The 21037-nt window shown below is 46.0% G+C and overlaps 1 protein-coding gene across 1 annotated transcript in view; it reads left to right on the top strand.

The window, feature by feature from the left end:
• Positions 1 to 21037, top strand: part of DOCK2 (dedicator of cytokinesis 2) — a 459258-nt gene that overhangs the window by 329649 nt on the left and 108572 nt on the right. The window contains exon 28 of the mRNA XM_065905443.1: positions 18009 to 18107. Coding sequence (XP_065761515.1) covers positions 18009 to 18107 — 99 coding nt within the window. The remainder of the gene's footprint in view (positions 1 to 18008; positions 18108 to 21037) is intronic.

The raw sequence follows: 21037 nt of genomic DNA, 5'->3' as shown, positions 1-21037 counted from the left end.
TTTATCTCTAGCGCCATTTGGGAAGCCCTTGTAAAAGCAGATCATATTAATGATAGCATCTAACCTCAAAGTTGTTGTGAAAATTCAATGAGATAATACCTATATATTGCTTGACTTGTATCTGTCACGTAACAAGTGTACAAATAAAGGGGACCTTCATCAGTCATTGCTGTTATCCTGTCCTGGAATATTGGGGCTCATGTCTTTTTTTTTTTTTTTTTAAATATCATTTTATTAGTTGGAGGCCAATCACTTCACAACATTTCAGTGGGTTTTGTCATACATTGACATGAATCAGCCATAGAGTTACACATATTCCCCATCCCGATCCCCCCTCCCACCTCCCTCCCCACCCGACTCCTCAGGGTCTTCCAGTGCACCAGGCCCGAGCACTTGACTCATGCATCCCACCTGGGCTGGTGGTCTGTTTCACCATAGATAATATACATGCTGTTCTTTCAAAACATCCCACCCTCACCTTCTCCCCCAGAGTTCAAAAGTCTGTTCTGTACTTCTGTGTCTCTTTTTCTGTTTTGCATATAGGGTTATCGCCACCATCTATCTAAATTCCATATATATGTGTTAGTATACTGTAATGTTCTTTATCTTTCTGGCTTACTTCACTCTGTATAATGGGCTCCAGTTTCATCAATCTCATTAGAACTGATTCAAATGAATCCTTTTTAACGGCTGAATAATATTCCATGGTGTATATGTACCACAGCTTCCTTATCCATTCGTCTGCTGATGGGCATCTAGGTTGCTTCCATGTCCTGGCTATTATAAACAGTGCTGTGATGAACATTGGGGTGCACGTGTTCTTTCAGATCTGGATTCCTCAGTGTGTATGTGGGGCTCATGTCTTAATTTTCCTCCTGCACCGCAAGCTCCCTGAGAGCAGGAGCCAGGTCTGATTCTTCTTTGTATCCATTCACTGCATTGCCAAATGTCTGGTGATGCCCTACTGTGTGCCTGTCACGTGATGAAAGGCCCAGTGACACACAGTGTGCAAGTGCTAATGAATGAAATGGGAGGGTTGGTGGAAGGTGCAGATGTACACAAGAGGCATTTTACTGAGTAGCAGTGAGTGCTAGAGCTGTGCTTCTCAAACTTCAGTGGGCCTACTGCCCACCTGGGAATCTACTTAGAATCAGATTCTAATTCATCGAGTCTGGACTGGGACCTGTGATTCCGCACTTCTTCACAAGTTTCCAGGTGACTGTGATGCCGCCTGTCGATGGACCACACTCTGAACAGCAAGGCACTAGGTTCCCATACATTATATCTTATTGCTTATACAAGCCTTATGAGTTTAGAAATGAGGAAAAGTAACCTCATAGGAACTGAGTAACTGTTTGAGACAACTGGCCGGTCCATAATCAGGGTGGCTTGCTTTATTTTTCTCTATTGAGTTACCCTGACTCCCTATGAGTGGTGATTCCTGAAGTTTACTGTACATTTAGAATTGCCCCAGAATATTTATATTTAATATTTATTTATATTTATGTTGCCCAAGGTGTGGGCAAGTGGATAGCAGGTAATTCTGGTGTGCAGCAGAAGTTGGGAACCACAACTTCCAGGCCCAAACCTCATCCAAGGAATAAGAAAGGAAGAGGATTTCTTTTGCAGTCTCTCTAATTTTAGGTATCAGTCATAGGCTTTCATGACTGCCTGTGAAGGTTAACAAATTCATCCAAGATCACCAAACTCATTGATGGAATGTTAGGACTAGAATTTCAACCTCTCGGCTTCCACTTTCCGTGCATCCCCTTGTTCTAACCGGCTGCAAAGGTGGCAGCCTACATGTTCCAATGGCAGAGGAAGATGCCGGGAACACAGGGTACTCAGTGGAGAGCCATCTTCACGTCTGGGTAGAGGAGCCAGAACCTCAGCAACTTGAGACCTGGGGGCCTTCAGGGGAACATGATCTGACCTCACAGGACAGGGAAGTTTTCCTTGACAACATCCTACCAATCCTAAGTGACAACTTGGGACAGAGTGGCTTCCCAGGTGGCGCTAGTGGTAAAGAACCCGCCTGCCAATCAGGAGACGAAAGAGACATGGGTTCGTTCCATCCCTGGGTTGGGAAAATTCTCTGGAGAAGGGAATGGCTACTCACTCCAATATCCTTGCCTGGGAAATCCCATGGACACAGGAATCTGGCAGGCTGCATGGGGTTGGGCATGACTGAGCACACACACACATGAGACAGATCTTGCTTTGAAACTGCAAGGACTTTAAAATTCCAAAATGAAATATGTAACCCCACTAGGGTAGAAGCATAATTGTGGCTTGATTCACTGTAATAAACATTTATCATCTTAATCATGACACAGTGTCAGTTCTGTTGAATGCTGTGTCTGAAGGATATAGGGACTGTAAATATGTGCACTTGGCCCTTTTGTGGGGGCTGTTACCTGACTTAGAGTTGGAAAGCCCAACTATTAGGTGTTGCTGTTTAGCTACCTTATAACCACTGATAAGTTGGCCAAATGAGGGTGCCTGTGTTCTTAATTATGACCATTTATTGAACACTTATGCTGTGCGCGGTACTGCAGTAGCCACTTGAGGAGTGTAATTACACTTAATCCACATAATATCCCAAGAAGCCAGCATTTCCTGGAGGCCTGCACAGCTCGTAATTGGAAAACCAGGGTACAAATTCAGCTGCGGCTGACTCTGAGACACCATACTCAGAGAAGGAGTTGATTCCCTAGCCTGGGTTCACAGATGAAGACCAGGGAGGAAAAGCAGCCTGCCCTGGGGCACACAGGAAGCAAACGCCAGGACTGGAGCTGAGACCAGGGTCTCCTAACCCTGGCCCGGCGTTGTTCGCTACTGCATCTGTGGACTGGAGGCTGGAAAGAACAACGAGGACTCCAGAATCTTCCCCCTCAGGCTCAAGCCAGCACACTTGAGTGTGACGTGAACAAACCACTTTCCATGACAGACGAGACTTCAGTCCAGTTCCCTCAAGGGACCCATCTGATTAGAAGAGAGGTCTTTACCCATCTGTGTTTCCCCTCAAAGCAGAGCTAAATAAGCACATACCATTGAGGTACCTTCCCAATCCATGTCTCAGTTCACTCTTCCATCTGAGACCATATATCCATTCACTGAGCAAACATTTTTTGAGGACCCATGTGTAAGTGAGTAAGTGCTAGTCCCTCAGTCATGTGCAACTCTTTGTGACCCCATGGACTGTAGCCTGCAAGGCTCCTCTGTCCATGGAATTCTCCAGGCAAGAATACTGGAGTGCTGGTAGCCAGTCCCTTCTCCAGGGGATCTTCCCAACCCAAGGATCAAATCCGGGCCTCCTGCATTACAGGTGGATTCTTTGCCATCTGAGCCACCAGGGAAGTCCAGGCACTATATTGCAGATGAAGATATAAGAATAAAGTAGGACCTTAGCCCAATCTCTGCCTTCAGAGTCTTACAACAGAGATAGAAATGAGGAGAGGGCTCCCAAAAACTCTGACCAATGCCATCAGAGTGATGATTCCAGGGCATGAGAGCTCAGAGAGGGACCTCCAGCCCAGCTGGGGCTGCAGAGAATCCCCAAAGCATTTCTGGATGAAGTGATTTCAAATATGAGAATATGAAGTTCAGTAGAGGTGATGAGGCAAATTGTGTGTGTGTGTGTGTGTGCGCGCGCGCGCACACACACACACATGCTAAGGCTGGAATCAAGGCCAATTCTGTGTGGCCTCATAGTAGAATTTAAAGGAGCGTGTTGGAAGAGGAGAAGAAATGAAGCTGAAAGGGGTCAGTCATGCAGGGAACAGCACCCTGTGCGGTTTGAATTTGTATTCTAAGAGTCAGTAGGGTCTGTTGAAGGTTTTAAGCAGGAGTGAGAGTTGGTCTCATTTCTGTTTCAGTAAGATCACATTCTGACTGCAAAATGGAAACTAGAGGGGGCAAAGTCAGAGGCAGGGGACCACATGGGTCTCTGCTGCAGTAATCCAGGTAGTGATAAGAGTATAGCTTCAACCAGGCAATGAGCCTGGGGGCAGAGAAATGAACGCATTCAAGACAAATGTCTGATCTCCAGGGCTCGGTGGATTGGGGAGGTAGAGGTGGGGTGGAGAGCAGAATCAAGGACTAGGGCTGGAGTGTCATCTTGAGCTAGTGGGTGGTTTGGAGACAGAGTGCATAAGGAGGAGGAAGAGGAGTCTGAGAAAGGAAAGGTGGTGTTGACGTTTACTATGAGCTGCCCATAGCGTGTCCCAGGGGAAATGTTCAGTATGAAGCTAGACTGTTGGAATTCTCTTTATTTATCAAAAGTGACCCTAAAGCTGTCAGCAGTTTATAATCTTATGATCTTATGAGAAACGACCAAAAGAATGACTGCTTGACTCCAATCATAGACTGGTTGTTCTATCTCATAATATGGCTCAGGGCAATCAGCTAACCCAACAGGGGCCCTGTGGGCCCTGAGTCAGCTAAGAAGAGTTTTTTCTTTAAAATCACAGCAAGTGGGACTCATCCTGTCTTCTTGACGGGAGTTTACTCACTCACTCACCTATTTGGGAAGGCTTTAATTGAGCACTTTCTATGTGCCAGGCATCATAGAGGGTACAGGATGTGGAAGAAGGTCCTTGCCTTTCAGTGTCTCCAGAGCTAGTGGAGAACACAGATGCCTGGGTGTATGATTTCAGTTCCCTGTTATAGGCAGGAGGAGAGTTGTATATCAGTGTTCAGGAGACCCAGATGTTCTTGGACTTGGGAATGCTAAACATCACCATGGGATGGTTTCCAATTTTCGTTTAGGTGAATAACTCACAACCACAAAGTTGGACTTCAGAGTAAGTTTTACAATTTTTACATTTTTTTATCTTGTTACAATTCTGATTCTCTGTGTGTCCTTAGGAAAAGTCATCCCCAGGTTCTCCTTACTTGATGCTGTTTGAATGGTGATAAGGACAATGAAAGAAGATTTGAGTGTTATTGGAGCAGAGGGAGGAAGTGCCTAGTTCTGTCTGTACAGAAGAGCATCAGGTGGAATCAGAGAAGGATTCCTGGAGGAGGGGATGGCACGTGTATAGGTCTTTAAAAACGAACTAGATTTCATGGTATATAAAAGAAGGCATCCTTTGCTTGGGCAAACACCAGGAGAGTGAAGAGGAGTTTAGAGTGCATGGCATGGAAGTGGGAAAGAGAGGCAAGGAGAGAAACAGGATTCATATGGTGGGAGCCTTGAATGTCATTTTGAGGAGACAGGAGGGGGGCATGAAGGAGGCAGCAGGGAAGAGGCCTTACCTGCAAGCGCCCACAGGACCCAGGCAGGTATATATAAGAGGAACTAGGTAGGATGTTTGCCAGGGTTTAAGAAGTTTCCTGGGACACAGGATTTTCTGTGCTAAAACTAGGAAAGTCCTGGGCAAAGCAGGATGACTTGGTCACTCTTGAATGAGGCCAGGCTGTGGCTACCTGGAAAGTGCTTACCCACCCCCACACCCCTTCCCACTTCAGGAGGCAGCTCCCAGTGCTGCCATGTGGGAGTGCACAGTGAAGAATGGTTATCTTTGAATCTGCCGACTACCCAAGAGAAGCTGAAAATCCAGAATTTATGCAATAGCTGCTAGTTTTAAAATGTTGACAAAAAGTCAGTTGTTCTCAAACCACCTTTCCGGCCAAACAGGTCATTTCTATGAGCTACACAAGGCCTATGGGCTGTGTTTTTGGGGATCTCAGGGCACAGTGACTTAAGCAAAGCCCCCATAGCCAGCCCTGTTCCTGCCCTGAGGCCACTTCAGCGCACAGACAATTTTCATTACACAGAGTGACTTCAGTGATCAATCTTTGGGTTTTTAATTTGATGTTCTTAACCATATTTGGATGCTGGGCACAGAATGTAATAGATCAAAGTAGGGATGAACAGTGGTAATAGAGACACCCGTTCAATTTTTTTGAAAGATGAAATTAGCTCAATAGCTTGTTCTTCCCCAAAGTGGTAAAGAAGTTAAAGAAGAATGCGTATCTCAAACATCAGCCTTGGCTGAGGTCTATTTATTCGTGAATCAGTACAACCCCTTGGCTGAGATAAAAGTGGGAAAGAACAGTCATTTTGTTTGTGGGAAACTTGGAGACTCAAGGGCTAGAGTTTGGAGGTGTTTAGTAGGTGATGGTATAGTTGATTCAGCACTGTGGTCAGAACCAGCTCTGCCATTTCCAGAGGCTGTGTGGCCTTGGGGAAACCACCTAACCTCTCTGGTCCATGACTTTCCCGTTTGTGCTGCAAGGAGGCTGCTTACAAGGACTCTCAAGAGTCACCCTTCCCATCAACTCTCTTAATTCTAAGTTTTGACTTCAGTTAGACTTTTGCTAGGATCTCTTCAGGTCTACCAGGGTGAAAGAGTCAGCAGGGGTTTTAAAGAACAAATCCGTCCAGACAACTGTGACGCCTTTTTTCTTTTCTAGATGGAATTAGTAGATATGAGGCTGTAGTAAGTTGATCTGATATCTGGGTGCCACCAGGCCAGCTCTCTGGTTGGCATTTTTCGTTGGGCCCCTTGATTTTTAATTGAGTGTGGAGCAGAACACAGGGATGGGAGATGTGTACAGGAGGAAAGTGTCAGAGGCAGGGGCTCCGTGGCCAGGGAGCCTCCTGTTCCCAGTAAGGGGAGGGCTGAGCAGGGGGGAGGACCTGCATTCATGCCAAGCTGCAGTGTCACCTTTATTAATGATGACAGGAGAGGGAGTCAGCAGGCAGCTCATGCGGACTGCAGAGGATGGTAATTGGAAGTTGTTGTTACCATTCCAAAGGACAGGGAAGTGGAAGTGGGACAAATGGGAATTTAAGAGGAGGGAGATGAGCAGAGGGAAAGGGTGAAAAAAAAAGGAGTATGATGTCATTTGGAAAATTGCAAACCAATAAATCAATGAGGTATCATTCCGAGGACCAAGAGGAAACTGCCTGAGGAGGAGCCGGCCAGTCGGGGAGCTGTGGACTGACAGGAAGTGGAAGGTCAGGAGGCAGGGCAGTGTCATCCTCGTCAGGGGGTCAGCTGGAACATGAGCCCCTGGAGTGGACTTCCATTCCCTTCCATCCCCTCCTCCTTGAGGTTTTCTTTTGTTTTGTTTCTTGTGTGAATAACATCAGAGGAATACCCTATCCAAGAGTGCTTTACAGGAGCTTATTAATGTGAACCCGTGGAGTCAGCTTTTCAAAAATTATCTCTGAGTTCAGCTTCATAGGATTTTTTTCATCATTGGGATCAGCTTCATAGAAGCCAGAGCATGATAATTCTGCCAGTTTTTACTGTTAACAGATGAAATAGTCCTCCCTTTATAGAAATGAAGAGCAAGGACTTTGGTAGCCTTCTTTATTTCTCAAGACCTTGTCAGCAGAGCTGGCCTGAAGGCAGCCCAGTAGGCAGGTACCTGCATGACATCCCATTACCAACAGATCGAGATTCGAAGCCCTCAGCCTGGCATTTAAGGTGCTTCCAGTCTGCCCCTCCACGCATCTCCTGTAATCTCTCTCTGTGAACCTCTGTTGAACCAAAGCACTTTGCTTGTTTCCCCCTCTGCTTCTTCCCTCCCGGTGTTCCCTGTCAAAGTGGAACACTCATTCCTCAGCACATGTGATAATATTATCCCTCCCCCTCCCTTGACTAGAGCAGACATCACTAATCGATTGCTACATTCTTTACTGCTGAGCTACAACTTGGCATTAAAATCATTCCTCTCACAGATCTTTAGGCAGTTACCACCAATCAATCAAATTAATCAAATCATCAAATGAAATGTTTTTCCTATCGCAGTCATCCTTTCCCATTCTTTGCTTCATCTTCTTCACTCTTGTCATTTTTCAAATCCCACATGCTCTGTGAAATTTCTCCTGAACATTCCTAACTACAAAGGTTATTCCCACTTCTTAAATGCCTAGAGACAACTAGAGCTCTCATTTTGCATCTGTCATCCAGCACTGTCACGTGTCTCTCTGCAGATCAGAGTTTCTCATTTCAGCACTAGTGACATTTTGGGCTGGATCATTCTCTGTTGTTAGGGCTGAACTGTGAATTATAGGACGTTTAGCAGCGTTTCTAGCCTTTATGCAATAGATGTCAGCCTCCCCCTCTCCCTCGCTATGACAGACAAAAGTGTTTCCAGATGTTGTTAAATGCCCTCTGGGGGACAAAATTGCCTCCAGGTTAGACTTACTGTATTAGAGAGACAGGGAGAGAGAGAGAGAAGGAAGAAGGAGGAGGAGAAAAAAGAGGAGAAGAAAACACTAAAGAAAAGGGAAAAAAAGAAGGAAAAGAATCTACCCTCTGAGTTTGAGACTTGCAGGGTAAGAACCATGATCATATCTGATATAGTTCCTTACACATAACAGGTGCTAACTGTTTGCTAATTGGTTGATCAACTGGGAATGAGGAACTGTTTGGGAAGGGGGAAAACCCTCGGCTAGTGTGGACTGACGCCCCATCGGTGTGTCTTTGCCTCCGTTCTGCACTGCTGAGTTGAGCAGAACGAAGAGCTTGCCCAGAGGCCGCCTCAGCACACACCTGATGGTGCCTGTCAGACCGCGTAGCTGAGTGCGCAGGGCTGACCCGCTGCCCGCGGCAGGGACAGCTAGGCCTGTGGGGAGGTGCCAGGAGGGACCTGGTTGAAAAGTTGAGCTTGACGTTTAGAACACGATGTGTGAGACCTTCTTCCCTTGTCTTCACTTGTCGTTATTCCTCATGAAGGAAACAGGAGGGGTCAGCTAAAGACACCCTTTACCACACGGAGTAACTGTCCCTCCTGAAACCTCTTGTGTGAGCACAGTGTCTGCCTGACCTCTGCTCCTTGAAACCTGGAGTCTCTGTGCAGGGAAAAAGAGGGCAGGGAGAGCTTGTATCAATCGTCACCCACAGTGCAGCTCCCCAGGTCTACAGGGAGGCTTAGATCATCCTCCACGAGTCAGCCAGAAGCTAAGTCCACACTTCCCAGCTGACCAACTCACTGTCCCTGGAGAACCGCAAAGAGGTCTGGCGCTGAGCACTGCAGGAAGGCTTTCTGAGTTCCTCTGGTGTTGCCAGTATCCACAGGGACCCGCTGCACCCACCTTCTACCGCATCCTCACAGCAGTCCTATAGTCAGCACTGTTATCCCCATTTCAGAGACCAGAGAACTGAGGCTCCAAGAGGTAAAGCAACTTGTCCAAAGATCCAGAGCGGGCATTTGATCCCAGTACTTAGTCTATCCAGTGCGTTCCAGGAAAGCTGCTTCTCTGAGAAACCGAATGTATTTCCTAATAATTGGTGTTGGCATTCCTTACTGAACCCTTCTTGGCCTTCAAAACCCCAACAATGCAGAAAAGGAAGGGGTTATCCTCAATTGAACCTAAAATCATGGAGACTCATAAGCCATAGGGCAAAGTCATTAAGAGGGCTGGTCTTGTTTACATAAATATGTGACAACGCTTACCAGTTAGTCTATTTGCCTATGTAATCTGCCAGCCTAGCTCCATCCATCCATCTCTCCACCCGTCCTTCTATCTCTAGTTAGGCACAAGAGATTTTAGAATGTCCTTAACATTTAGATGTTTATTGGATTGAGATGAATATTGAATATTCTTAATAGTCAAGGTTAGGGCTTCCCAGATAGCCCTAGTGGTAAAGAATCTGCCTGTCAATGCAGCAGACACATTTGATCCCTGGGTCAGGAAGATCCTCTGGAGAAGGAAATGGCAACCCCTTCCAATACTCTTGCTGGAAAATCCTACGGACAGAGGATCCTGGTGGGTTACAATCTGTGGGGTCACAAAGAGTCTAACATGGCTGAGCACATGCACACACAGTGTTCAAGGTCAGGCAGGAGGCATGGTGGAGTGAAATATCATGCACTTCTTTCTTCATGATATTTTGGGTATTGCTTTTCATATTAATAAGATGATGTAATGATTATAAAACAATATTCTGAAATTCAGCTGGGCCAGCCAAGTCTTGTCACCACCCTGCTCCTTGATCTCCTCATCTGTAAAGTACACCTAGTTTTACCAACTTTGACTGAGTGTTGGGAGGATTCGCTGAGATAAGGCACACACAGGGCTTGGCCTATAGTAAGTCACTGTAGCTGCTGCGCCATCAGCATACGTTTTAGCTCAGTGTCTAACGTAGGAATGTCTGTTCGATGCTGGTTCTCTCTCCCAGCTCTTTCCGTTCCTGGCCACAATCCTATAAAGTGTCCTTACTGATGGATCAGCAGAGGGTTTAGCACACTGCCTGACACACACTTAGCCCTTGAAGTTATAGTCATTATTGTTATCCTTCAGCCCACAGTACCTTCTTTATGAGTCATAATATCCTTTTATGACAATTTTTCCTGCTGAAGGTTGACCTTGGTGTCTTATGCAAGTGGGATACAAGTGTTTGCAGGAGAGGTAAGAGGCTGCTTAGGGTGCTCATGCAGAGCCTGCATCCTAGTGATGCTCCTGGCTTTAATTTTTCTCAGGAACATGTGAGGCGAGAATAGTACTGTTCTGTCCAGGACTCAACACAAGCTTTTCTGTGCAGCCCTTCCAGAGGCATTCAGTGTAAAGCTTGGAAGACCATCATTGCTGTGTGTGCTGAGAATAAATCCTTGTTCCTGAAACAATTCCTTTTTCTGTCACATTTGTGAACTTCCCCACCCACACCTCCACAGATGTAATTAGAAACATTTAGAAAAATCATCTTGTGTTCAGTTAAAAACTGAGGTGTCCTAAATGATAGCCCCTCTCCTGGCAAGCAGCCTTCTCAACTTCCATGAGCTCAAATGGCTTTCATCATAGATTGGGAGATGCTGGAGCAGGCTCCCTCCCTTTCATTCAGCTCTAAATGACAGGGAGACAAACCAGTGAACTTGAAGACAATTGAGATCCACATAAAAGTAGAGTTTTACCTGCTGAAGGAAGGTCAAGAGTCTGCTATAAAATAGTCATTTGGTGAGAAATGCTTGCTGAGAAGTGTGATGCTACCACAAACCAGGAGAGTTGACATTGAGGACATGGTCACACCTGGAAACAACTCCAGTGTCTTGGAAAAGTGTGGGAAGACACACAAATTGCGTCTTCAAAGGGAGGTTCCTGAAACACACAGTAGCCAGCGTGAGCCTCTTAAAACCCAAATCAATCGTCTCCCTTTGCACTTAGAAGAAAATCCAGGCCCTTGCCCCTGACCTTCAAGGGCCTTCAGGATGTTTCTCTGACCTCATCTTCTTCTCCTTGCCTTCCCTCACTTTGTACCTTCCGGCCCTCTTTTGGATTCTCCAGCCCTCCAAGCACATCTGACCTCAGGGCCTTTGCATCTGCTACTTAACTGCCCTGGAATGCTGTTCTGCCAGATTTTTACATGACCAACTCTCATCATTAGATCTCCACTCAAATGTCAGCTCTCTAAGAGGCCACCTTCATCTCCCCTGTTGAAAACAAGCCCCTTCCCATCTCTATCTCATTTCTCTGTAATATTTCATTAGCAGCAGATATCACTGCCTAAAATGACCTTACTTATATATTCACTGGCTTGTGGTGTGTTTCCCCATCCCTGACCCTCTACCTAGTGGGAGAGTGAGTTCCTTCAGAACAGATCCCTTGTTGGTCTCATTCATGACTGTCCAGAGCACCTAGACCCATGTCTGAAACATAGCAAGTGCTCAAGAAATACTCGTTAAATTAAGGAAGGTGTGAAACCATGATGTCACTCTGGCTTAATCAAACATAACTTTAGATGGAATAAGAATGATAATCCAGGAGTAGAGCAAAAATTCTTTCATTTCTGTCCTCTCCTAAGGCAAAGATGTTCTACACACGACCCTAACTTTTCAGAGTTTGGGGGAGTTATCCCTGTAACATTCTTTGAAAGATGAAGAATGCTATAAGAAGTTCACTCTTTCATCTTACAAGTATTTATTGAGCCTATACTATGTGCAAGTTCAATTCTAGATTCTGGTGATATGGCAATGAATAAAAGACAGAATCCTCTGCCCAGGTGGAGCTGACAGTGATGAGATGAGGAACATCATGGGTTTACGAAAAGAACACAGGTTTTTGAGTCAGAGAGACCCAGATTTTTGTTCCTGCCCCATCCTGTTCTAAATGTCTGTCTAGGCAAACTGCTTGACCTCTAAGGATCTCATTTTTCTCATTTGTAAAACGGGCATAAAGTTGACCTCATGAGGCTGTTGAGATGACTCAATGAGATGATAAAGGTAGAGTCCTAAGCCCAAGGAATGAATGAACAGAATTTGCTTGCCTTCCACCTCCCTTTGTGATTAAACACCTCACGGTATCCTTTGGAAGATTTAAAGTGACCCCACACTACAGAGCCACCTGCGCAGGCTCCAGCCAAGATCAGAAAGTGTTCATTTCAAAGGAGGAGTGTGTGGCCAGTTCAGCCTGCCCTTCCAGCCTGGATTCAAAGCGGCTTTGTTACCTCTCCCCACCTGCTCTCCATCAGTGAGAAGCGCTCTCTGAGAGACGCTGTGCCTGCGGTTCTGTCTGGCCCTAGTGTTTCTGGAGAGCTGATCATTAATGCCCACAGTGCCAGGCGGGGTGCTCATAGCTAACTCCAAAGAGCGGCTGCGTTGTGCAGACAGAATGTGTCCCGCTGCACCAGAGTGCATGGCAGCTAAGAGGCTCCTTCCTGTCTTCCTGTGATGTTGCGCTTTGACGCAGAACAGGCTACACAAAACCCCTGGATCTGTGCCCATTAAGAATCTTCTCCCTGAAGGAAGGTGACTTGGTTTAGTCTGTCACACAGCAGGATTCCTGGGTAACCAAAGAATGTCACTGCCCACAAGGAGAGGCACTTCCGAAAGCCAGACAGCTGGAGTACTAAGCTTCCGACGAAGATGGTTACATTTCAGGCTTTTGAACAGTTTGGGCACTTTTGTCATTCATCGTCTCCTACCTGCCAGCAACTGTCCCAAATAAAAAGAACCTCCCATCATGCACTGCTCAAAGAGGCACACGCTCTATTTACTAAACAGCTTTCTTTGGACGTGTTGTTGACTAAAACCATGTTCAGAGTCAAAGGACACTTAGCCACGTGTCCCAAACTGCGACTGGGAGTGCTTGATGCATCCACAGACAGTCAGGGGTAGCTAGCGTCCTCGTTTCATCTGTCCAGGTCAGAAATTTCAGTTAGTCAATCTGCACAGTTTTTCAGGGCCAGACTCAGCAACAACAGGGATAATACTAATGGCTGATCATTTTGAGGGCTTTCTACAGATTGATTTAATTCTCACCAAAAACATATGCAGTAAGAACTGTTTCTATTCCCTTTCACTCTAAGATGCAAGACCCTGCTCAAGGTCACACGCTTAGTAATAGATAGAGCTGAGATCTGAACTCAGGTGGTCTGGCTCCTAGGTCTCCATCTGATGTTCTACATCGTGGCAGAACCAGATGTAGACTCTTTGGAGAAAACGTTATCCATCCGGCTCACTGCTGCACCTGCGTACCTAACACAGTGCCCAGCATGTAATGGTTGCTAAGACAGACTGCATACACTACTTTCCCCAAAGATTGCTTAGCTTCCTGACAAATTGCTAAGGTGAAGGGGTTTTAGAGCCCTTGTTTTTCTTGATACCGTAGCTTCCCACCTCTGATCCTCGATCTATCACAAAGACAGTACCAATTGCACCCAAAAATCAAATCTGTTATATAACCACATGGCAGATGTGTGGGTGAATGGAGAAGCAACCCGAGAGTGGCATCCGGCTACTCTTAGTCTCCAAATGAAGTAGATGGCCCCATAGGTGAAACTTTTCATCTCCCTCGGCATGCAAACTTTCCTCCCTTGTTTCCTCTCCTTGGCGCTCTGTATTTTATTTCATTTTGGTAGAGCACATTATTTGAAGTTCCTATGGCAACGTGTCACCAGCTGGCATCGAATAGTAATGCTGGCATGTAGGTAGCAAGCTCCCGAAGTTGGCTCTTCCCTCCCTCTGAGATCTTGTCACTCCCACTAACCTCAGGTGGGGGGGGGTGCATCCACACCCACCATGCCCCTCCCCCCCGTGTTTTGTTAGCTCTTCAAGGCAGGGCAGACTGATCGCCTCTTCCTGGCTCTCTCAGCCCTGCAGATCCTAACCATGTGTGTAGGTGTGTTTGCTTTAGAAGAGGTTAAATAAATGTGTTTGAGTGTTGTGCACCAAAACTATTGGCCTTATCAATAAGGGGAGGAGGATGATGATGGTCATATTATGATCACAATGATGATTTTTTACGCAAAGGAGTAAATTGGTTTGGAAAGGGCTACTCTCCTGATCACATTCACCCAGTATCCCAGTTAATTAACACTAATGACACAATATTGGGTTTCTCATTTTCTCTTGCCATCACACAGCTGAGAGACCCTGACTGTTTTCCTTTGGAGCTTCAATTCTCTCCCAGGTGTTCGAGACCTCCCTGCTTACTGATGGGGTGAATTAATTAAGAGGATTGAATGTCGTGGATCACTGAAGAGAGTTCTATGTGGCAAATAAGCCCTGCCACTCAAGGCTTTAAGTAGCCCCTCATCAGCCAAGTGCCGGCAATGATTGCATTTATTTTTACACATTTGACCTAGTTTCAAACCGTGTCTCTTCACGCTGTGATTCATTAGCTACATTTTAAGCCACCCCAAATGGAGCTGCGGTGACTCTGCCTGGTTTGTGCCAGCATCTCAGAAACAATTTCTCCCCGGAATTTAATATGCAGGTCCCCCTGCCATTCGGTTTTAAGAGCAATTTCCTATCCAGGCAACTGGAATGCTGCTCGGGTATGGATGAGTGGCTGCCTCAAGCCTTGGTAGTAAATATCTGTTGACCACAAAATTTCCACCAAGGATGGCAAGAAGGACATTCTCGTCAGCCTGAACAGCAGGGGGTCTGTCCACCCCTCTGTCCCCTAGGCTGCTTCAGCCTTTTCCATGTTGCTGGCAGGGCTGGGAGTTTGGGCTCCAGCACTGTAAAGTTTGAGCAGTGTCAACATCACGAAGGTCTGAGTTGCTACAGCAAATGCTGTCTGATCTTCTCCCCCGCGCCCAACCCCTACAGCTCTTTCTAAACATTCAGACATGGTGGATACGGAAGGTCTCAAACTTGTGAAAGGGGAAGAGGACAGGGAGCAAAAGAAGTGGCTTGCTGAGCTGAGGGCTCTGCTGAAGAGGGGATACATATGGGAGAGACACAACGTGATGATGAACAGGGGCTTTTGGCTTTTAATTTAAATGACAGGAGCCTTTACTGTATTCGAACCTGCTGCTGGTGTCTCATGCCATTTCACAAGTCAGTCAGTCACATGGGGCTGATTTCGGACAGACTTGATACTAACGTGGGCTAACACCGTAGCAGAAGAGAAGGAAAGCTTCCAGTTGGAAGTAAAGCACTGTCATTTCTCGTTAACAGCCAAATGCAGGTAACTTGTCCAAACTTCAGTCACAACACACTACAGATCCTGCTGGAAGGCACTCAGCCAGGTTTTTCTACGGGGTAGTTAGAATGAAGAGATGAACAAGCTGGTGAAAGTAATTTTGATTGATCGGTGAACTGAGCAAGTCCTTATAAAAAGATAGTGGTTTCTTTCATAAAATAATCACTCTCTCCAAATGAGACGGGCACGGGAATCCCCTTCCCCTTTATTTTCATTTAAAATGAAGCATGGAAGTTCCTGTCCGGAAGGCTTAAGACAAGTAGCCTTTTCAAGATAATTTCCAGGCAACTTGACCTCTGAGGTTTGTTGCTTGCTTCCCCCACCCCCTTCAAATTCAAATCAAGCCTTTGGAAATAACAAGCATTCCGGATCTGTATCTGTGCATTTGGGGCAGCCTGCAGTTCCGACCATGGTGGATTTTCTGAGACACACACACAGACACACAGACAAACAAGCCCACAATCCCAGGGCTCATTTAAGCCCAAGCTTTAAAAGTAAACTATTGTCCAAGAAATGATAGCATTTGCTCCGAAAGGATGATGGATCACAAAAAATAAAACCTACCCAGATCTCTTACCTTGAAGCAGTGGAATTACCTGCAGAGAATGTCCTTCCTTTCTTTGCAAAATGAGCCAGGCTTTGGCCAGCAGCAGAATTACTCCAAAAGAAGAAATAATAAGTCCTTTATGTTGTAATTTTCACTGTTTATATGCAAGAAGTGTAGTGGGTCTGCTCACGTAGGAATAAATAAAAAGCCGAAAAAACTGCACGGCAGCTACCATGTGAAAAGGAAAGACCTCTAGTGGCCACTGGCTGAATTCTTGGAGGAAGCTCCTCACACAAGAGATGGAGGGAGTAGATACACGCGTGTGTGCCCACCCCCCCCCCCCCAACACACACACCTCTAACTCGGAAGATTCATCCCCTCTTGCATCCAGCCTGGCCAGAGGGATAAGCAATAATAAACTTGTTTCTTGGTTTCCGTGGGACTTAGTGAAGTTAGCAGTGATGGTGGTGTTCTGTCTGGTTTGTAAGGGATGGATAGTTTCACAGACTCACCATCACCCCCTGGGGGCCTCAGCAGGCAGGAGGATTTGACTCCAGGGTGGCCAGGGAAGTTGGCCCCCAGGGAAAAGGCTCCAGTTCCAGCACCCAGCAGTATCACATACGTTGCTCCTGAGGGTCCCGGCCTTGCACTCCTGCCAGCTCTGCATGTTTTCTGAACACTTAGGATGCGTGTGTGTGTGGTGGTCACCCATAGGCAGAGCTGCCTTCCCCAGTGTGTGACCTGGTCCGGTGCTCAGAAGGGCCCTGTGGCTGTCTTTAAGTTCTGAGTAATTTTTACAGGTAGTTTTCCATTTTCATTTTGTTCTGAGCCCCACAAATTACATAGCTAGTCCTGCTGACTGGGAAAGCATGCTGTCCCTAAGGTCCTAATTGGAAAGAACCTAGAAGCAATTGAGAATCCATATCTTTGGGAGTTACTTTTGGGAACGTGAGCTTGAAGAACATTCAATTGCCCCAAAGACTTCCCGTGGAGAAGTGCAGAAGGAGCTTCCTGGGGACATCGAGCCTGTTCCTTCTGTCACAGTTCCTGCAGTGTAAACCTGCAGTTGGGAGGAGTTTTTTCCACACTGTATTTTTGTAACAGAGGCAGAAGCTTGTTCATTTTTTGGTTTTAGCGGTTTTGTTTTGTTTTTTTAAACAAACATAGCAGTTTGTGATACAGATATAATACTTGGTTCAAACACACCACTTACTTTCAGACCCATAGCTGTTGTGTGTTATATATGACACCCTTTAGCAGTGGGGATCCCTGGAGACACTTGCATCACCCCAAGCTTCCCGTGCACCACAGGCGTGCCCTTGACAGGGAGCTCTCTTTGATGAAGTTGGGAGCCTAGTGCACTCTTACAAGAGACTCTCTTGATGCCTTCCCCCGGTGGGTGGATGTATGGTCAGTTCTTCCTTTACCCGGGTTCCCAGGGTAGATCCCCCTCAGTCCTGCCTGCAGACATTAACCCTGACAGCTACTGGCTTCTCACTGGCTGATTCATGGTCCAACCACTGATGCTCCTACAGGGAACTTTGGTGTCCTCGAGGTACCATAGAAGCCATTGATCCTTATGATACATCTCTGGCGTTAGATGTGGATGGGTTATTGTCCCACTTTACAGATGGAACAATTGGAGATTAGACATGTAAAATTATTTACCAGAAAATCAGTTGTCTTCAGAATGTTGATACAAGCTGGATCTCCTGACATCAGTACAACAGTGCTCTTTTCCCAATGTAAAGCAACTGGGGAAGCAATGAACTAGATCCTTATTGTCTATATATGGAGCTCCTATTATAGTCCTAGGCACATAATAGGTATTCAATAAATGCTTTTCTTTGGATGAATGAGCTGATGAATAAGCCATAAGGAGACATTTACTCTTAGAGAAGTTTCACATGCTCATCTGCTAAGAAGAAATTCCCCACCCCTGGAGGGGGTGGGCTGGAGAGGGGTTATACTAGCCTGGGATGGAGAGATGTTTTCCAGTCTGAAGTCAAGTAAACGGAGAAAATGAATCTCATGGTCCACCTCTCCACTGTTTCATGGCATTTTTATTTCTTGCAGAGTCACTTTGTAGCATGTATGACAGCCATCTTAAACCAGATGGGCGACCAGCACTATTCCTTCTATATTGAGACCTTCCAGACCAGCTCTGAACTTGTGGTGAGTCTATAGAATGCTTTGGGGCAGTGTTGGGAGACACGTTGTGCTCTTTAGATTCTTCAGAGTTTAGCGCAAGAATATCTCCCCATGAAACTTACATGTGTGGGTCTAAGTTTGCAGAAATATTCATGTGCCTCCCTGTTTCTCACTCCCATTTAGGTTTGTATATATCACTCCTGAAATACATCTCAGCCCATGTCAGATGTGAGCCCTGAGTGTCTAGTCTACATAGGACTTGCAACCATTTTTGTTGATGAATCACAGACATTTTGAGGCTCAAGAACATGACTGTTGGAGTCACACGGTCTTGGGTTTGAATCCAGGATTTGTCACTGGCTAGCTGTGAGTGTGGGCTACCTAACCTTTCTTAAGCCTCAGTTTACCCATCTGTAAAGTGGGGATCATATCACTTATGTCACAGCATTGTGAAGGGATTCAATGAAGGCACAGTAACTTTCACATTGTAGGAGTCCAGGAAAAGGCAGCCATCATTGTGTTGTAATAAGACATGCACAGTGAAAACTGGTCTCTGAGCCTTTCCTTTTCTGGCCTCTCGGGGTTCATTTGCCACAGGGCCGTCTGCTCTGGCGGGTGGCTGGTGGGCTGCAGCAGATGATGTCATCACAGGAAAGCCCAGCCCACCTGCCCCCGAGTGCAGCTGTCACTTTACCCTCAGTATGGAGCCTTTGTCCCTGTCTCCTTATTACCGCCAGCTTCAGGGGTTCTGCTGCCAGGGGCTCATTTTTACCTCTCCTTGAAGGACACAAGGGAACCAGAATTGTGCCAAGCTCACAGAGTGGAGAACCAATAGGAAACTAATGTCCTGTCCCTTCAGCCATTTAGCTTTGAGGACTCCTCCCTGGAGTAAGATTGGCAAGAAAGGGAACCTGTTTCTGGTTATATAAAAAAAAAAGAAAGAAAGAAGAAGCAAAAGGAAATCTAAATAACCTAAGATTTTCTCCCTCCTCAGTGTCATGGGACCTGGAAATAGGCAGAATGGATTCCTTACTTTTGATCCTCAGTGGGAGAAAGGGTGGAAAGGATGGTAGGAGACAGATTGCTGTGTATTGAACTATACACCTGTTAACCATCCCTCCAGCAGCCTGGCAGAGGTGCTGGCAGTCATGTTTGACAAGTCTCCAGCCTGCTTGCTCAAGGTCAGACAGAGGTATATGGCAGAGGGAGGATCTGAACCCCTGTTCCAGTCCTTACACCATGCTAAGTAAGGAAGTGTTCGTCACTCAGCCATGTCTGACTCTTTGTGATCCCATGGGGTGCTCCTCTGTCCATGGGATTCTCCAGGCAAGAGTACTGGAGTGGGTTGCCATTTCCTTTTTCAGGGGATCTTTGTAACCCAGGGACAAAACCCGGGCCTCCCACATTGCAGGCAGAGTCGTTACCATCTTTCCTGCCAGGGTGTAGGAAAAGCCTACACCATGCTGCACCTTCCCAATCAGAAGCTGGGCTTTCCATCTGTGAGGCAGAGGTCTTCTCCATTCCCACAGGAAGGGACTGTGTCTATGGCAACATCCACACCTCCCCAGGTCATCCCGAGGATGAGCAGTTACACTCACCATCATCCTGAGCATCTTGTGAACACTCACAGTAGGCTGGGCTCCGTGTGGAGCGTCTTAGAGACGGTGTGCACTTAGTCAACCATTTGAGGCAGAAGTTATCCCCATTCTGCTGATGTGGAAACTGGGACTTTAGTCTCTGATGTAAATTTCCCTAGAAGCAATGATTGCTGGAAAGGAACCAATCTCATTTCTAGAATTTTACAGTTGAGCTTAAGCAGTGATTTTCACATTATACTTCTCCCAACCTCACTGTCTTCTGCCATAAACACACACACACATACATACATACATACACATACATGCATACTTCAACCAGAGCTGTTTCTACTTTTATCTGTTTTATACACTAGGTTCCAAGTAAGATTTTCTCCAAACAAAGAATTTTGCTCTTAAAGTAATTTGAAACCACTGGCTTAAGGAAAGAGCTCTGAACAGGTTTCCTATGGATTTTAACTTTTGCCTATAGCAAATGCGCGACTCAGCAGTAAAGAATTCACCTGCAATGCAGGAGATGTGGGAGATGCCAGGTCGATCCTTGCGTTGGGAAGATTCCCTGGAGAAGGAAGTGGCAATCCACTCCAGTATTCATGCCGGGAAAATCCCATGGACAGAAGAGCATGGCAGGCTACAGTCCATGGCTCACAAGAGTTGGACACAACTGACCAGTTGTGCATACACATAGCAGATGGATGGGATAGCCTCATTTCCGCCCAGTGTCAGTGATTCTTGTCTTTGCTATCTGAATTTGCCTTGAATTTGTGTTCTCCAGAGGTAGGGAACAAGTCTGCCCCACCGCAGAGCCTGGTAGGGTATAGTGAGGGCCACTTTGAACCTCTTCAAAGGAGAGGGAGAGTGTCCCTGTCCTGTTTCCTCTAGCTTGCTCACGCACGTGCCTGTGACGCAGGAATTAGCTGTGCTTACAGTACGGCAATTAGATGTTTCACTTTAATAATAGTTTGTTTGCTCAGTGACCTGAGATGCATTCATAAATGTAGATTATTTCCTCCTCAAATACATATTTGGCAAGATGATTATAAAATTGCCATATCAATGAATACATTTACTCCTTTACTCCCAAAGACAGAATTAACAGTGCTTTATTTTGAGAGGGTTTTCACATTCCGTATTCATGTTCCACTTATATCTGTGAAACAGTCTCCCGGCAATCAGTTGTAAGATTTCATTTGAAAATCCACCTCTGTTGGCTTCATTGCGTTTACATAATGAAAGGCTATGCCCCTTCCCTTTCTGCACCTCCAAAAAAGAAGAAAGAAAAAGTTTGAGCAACTCACAAGGATCTGGGTCCTTCCAGTCATTTCCTATAAAGCAAGATGACAGGTGTACTTTGCTTTA

This window comes from Muntiacus reevesi, chromosome 14 (assembly GCF_963930625.1).
Source record: "Muntiacus reevesi chromosome 14, mMunRee1.1, whole genome shotgun sequence".
Lineage (NCBI taxonomy): Eukaryota > Metazoa > Chordata > Mammalia > Artiodactyla > Cervidae > Muntiacus > Muntiacus reevesi.
This window is presented reverse-complemented; position numbering and strand designations above follow the sequence as displayed.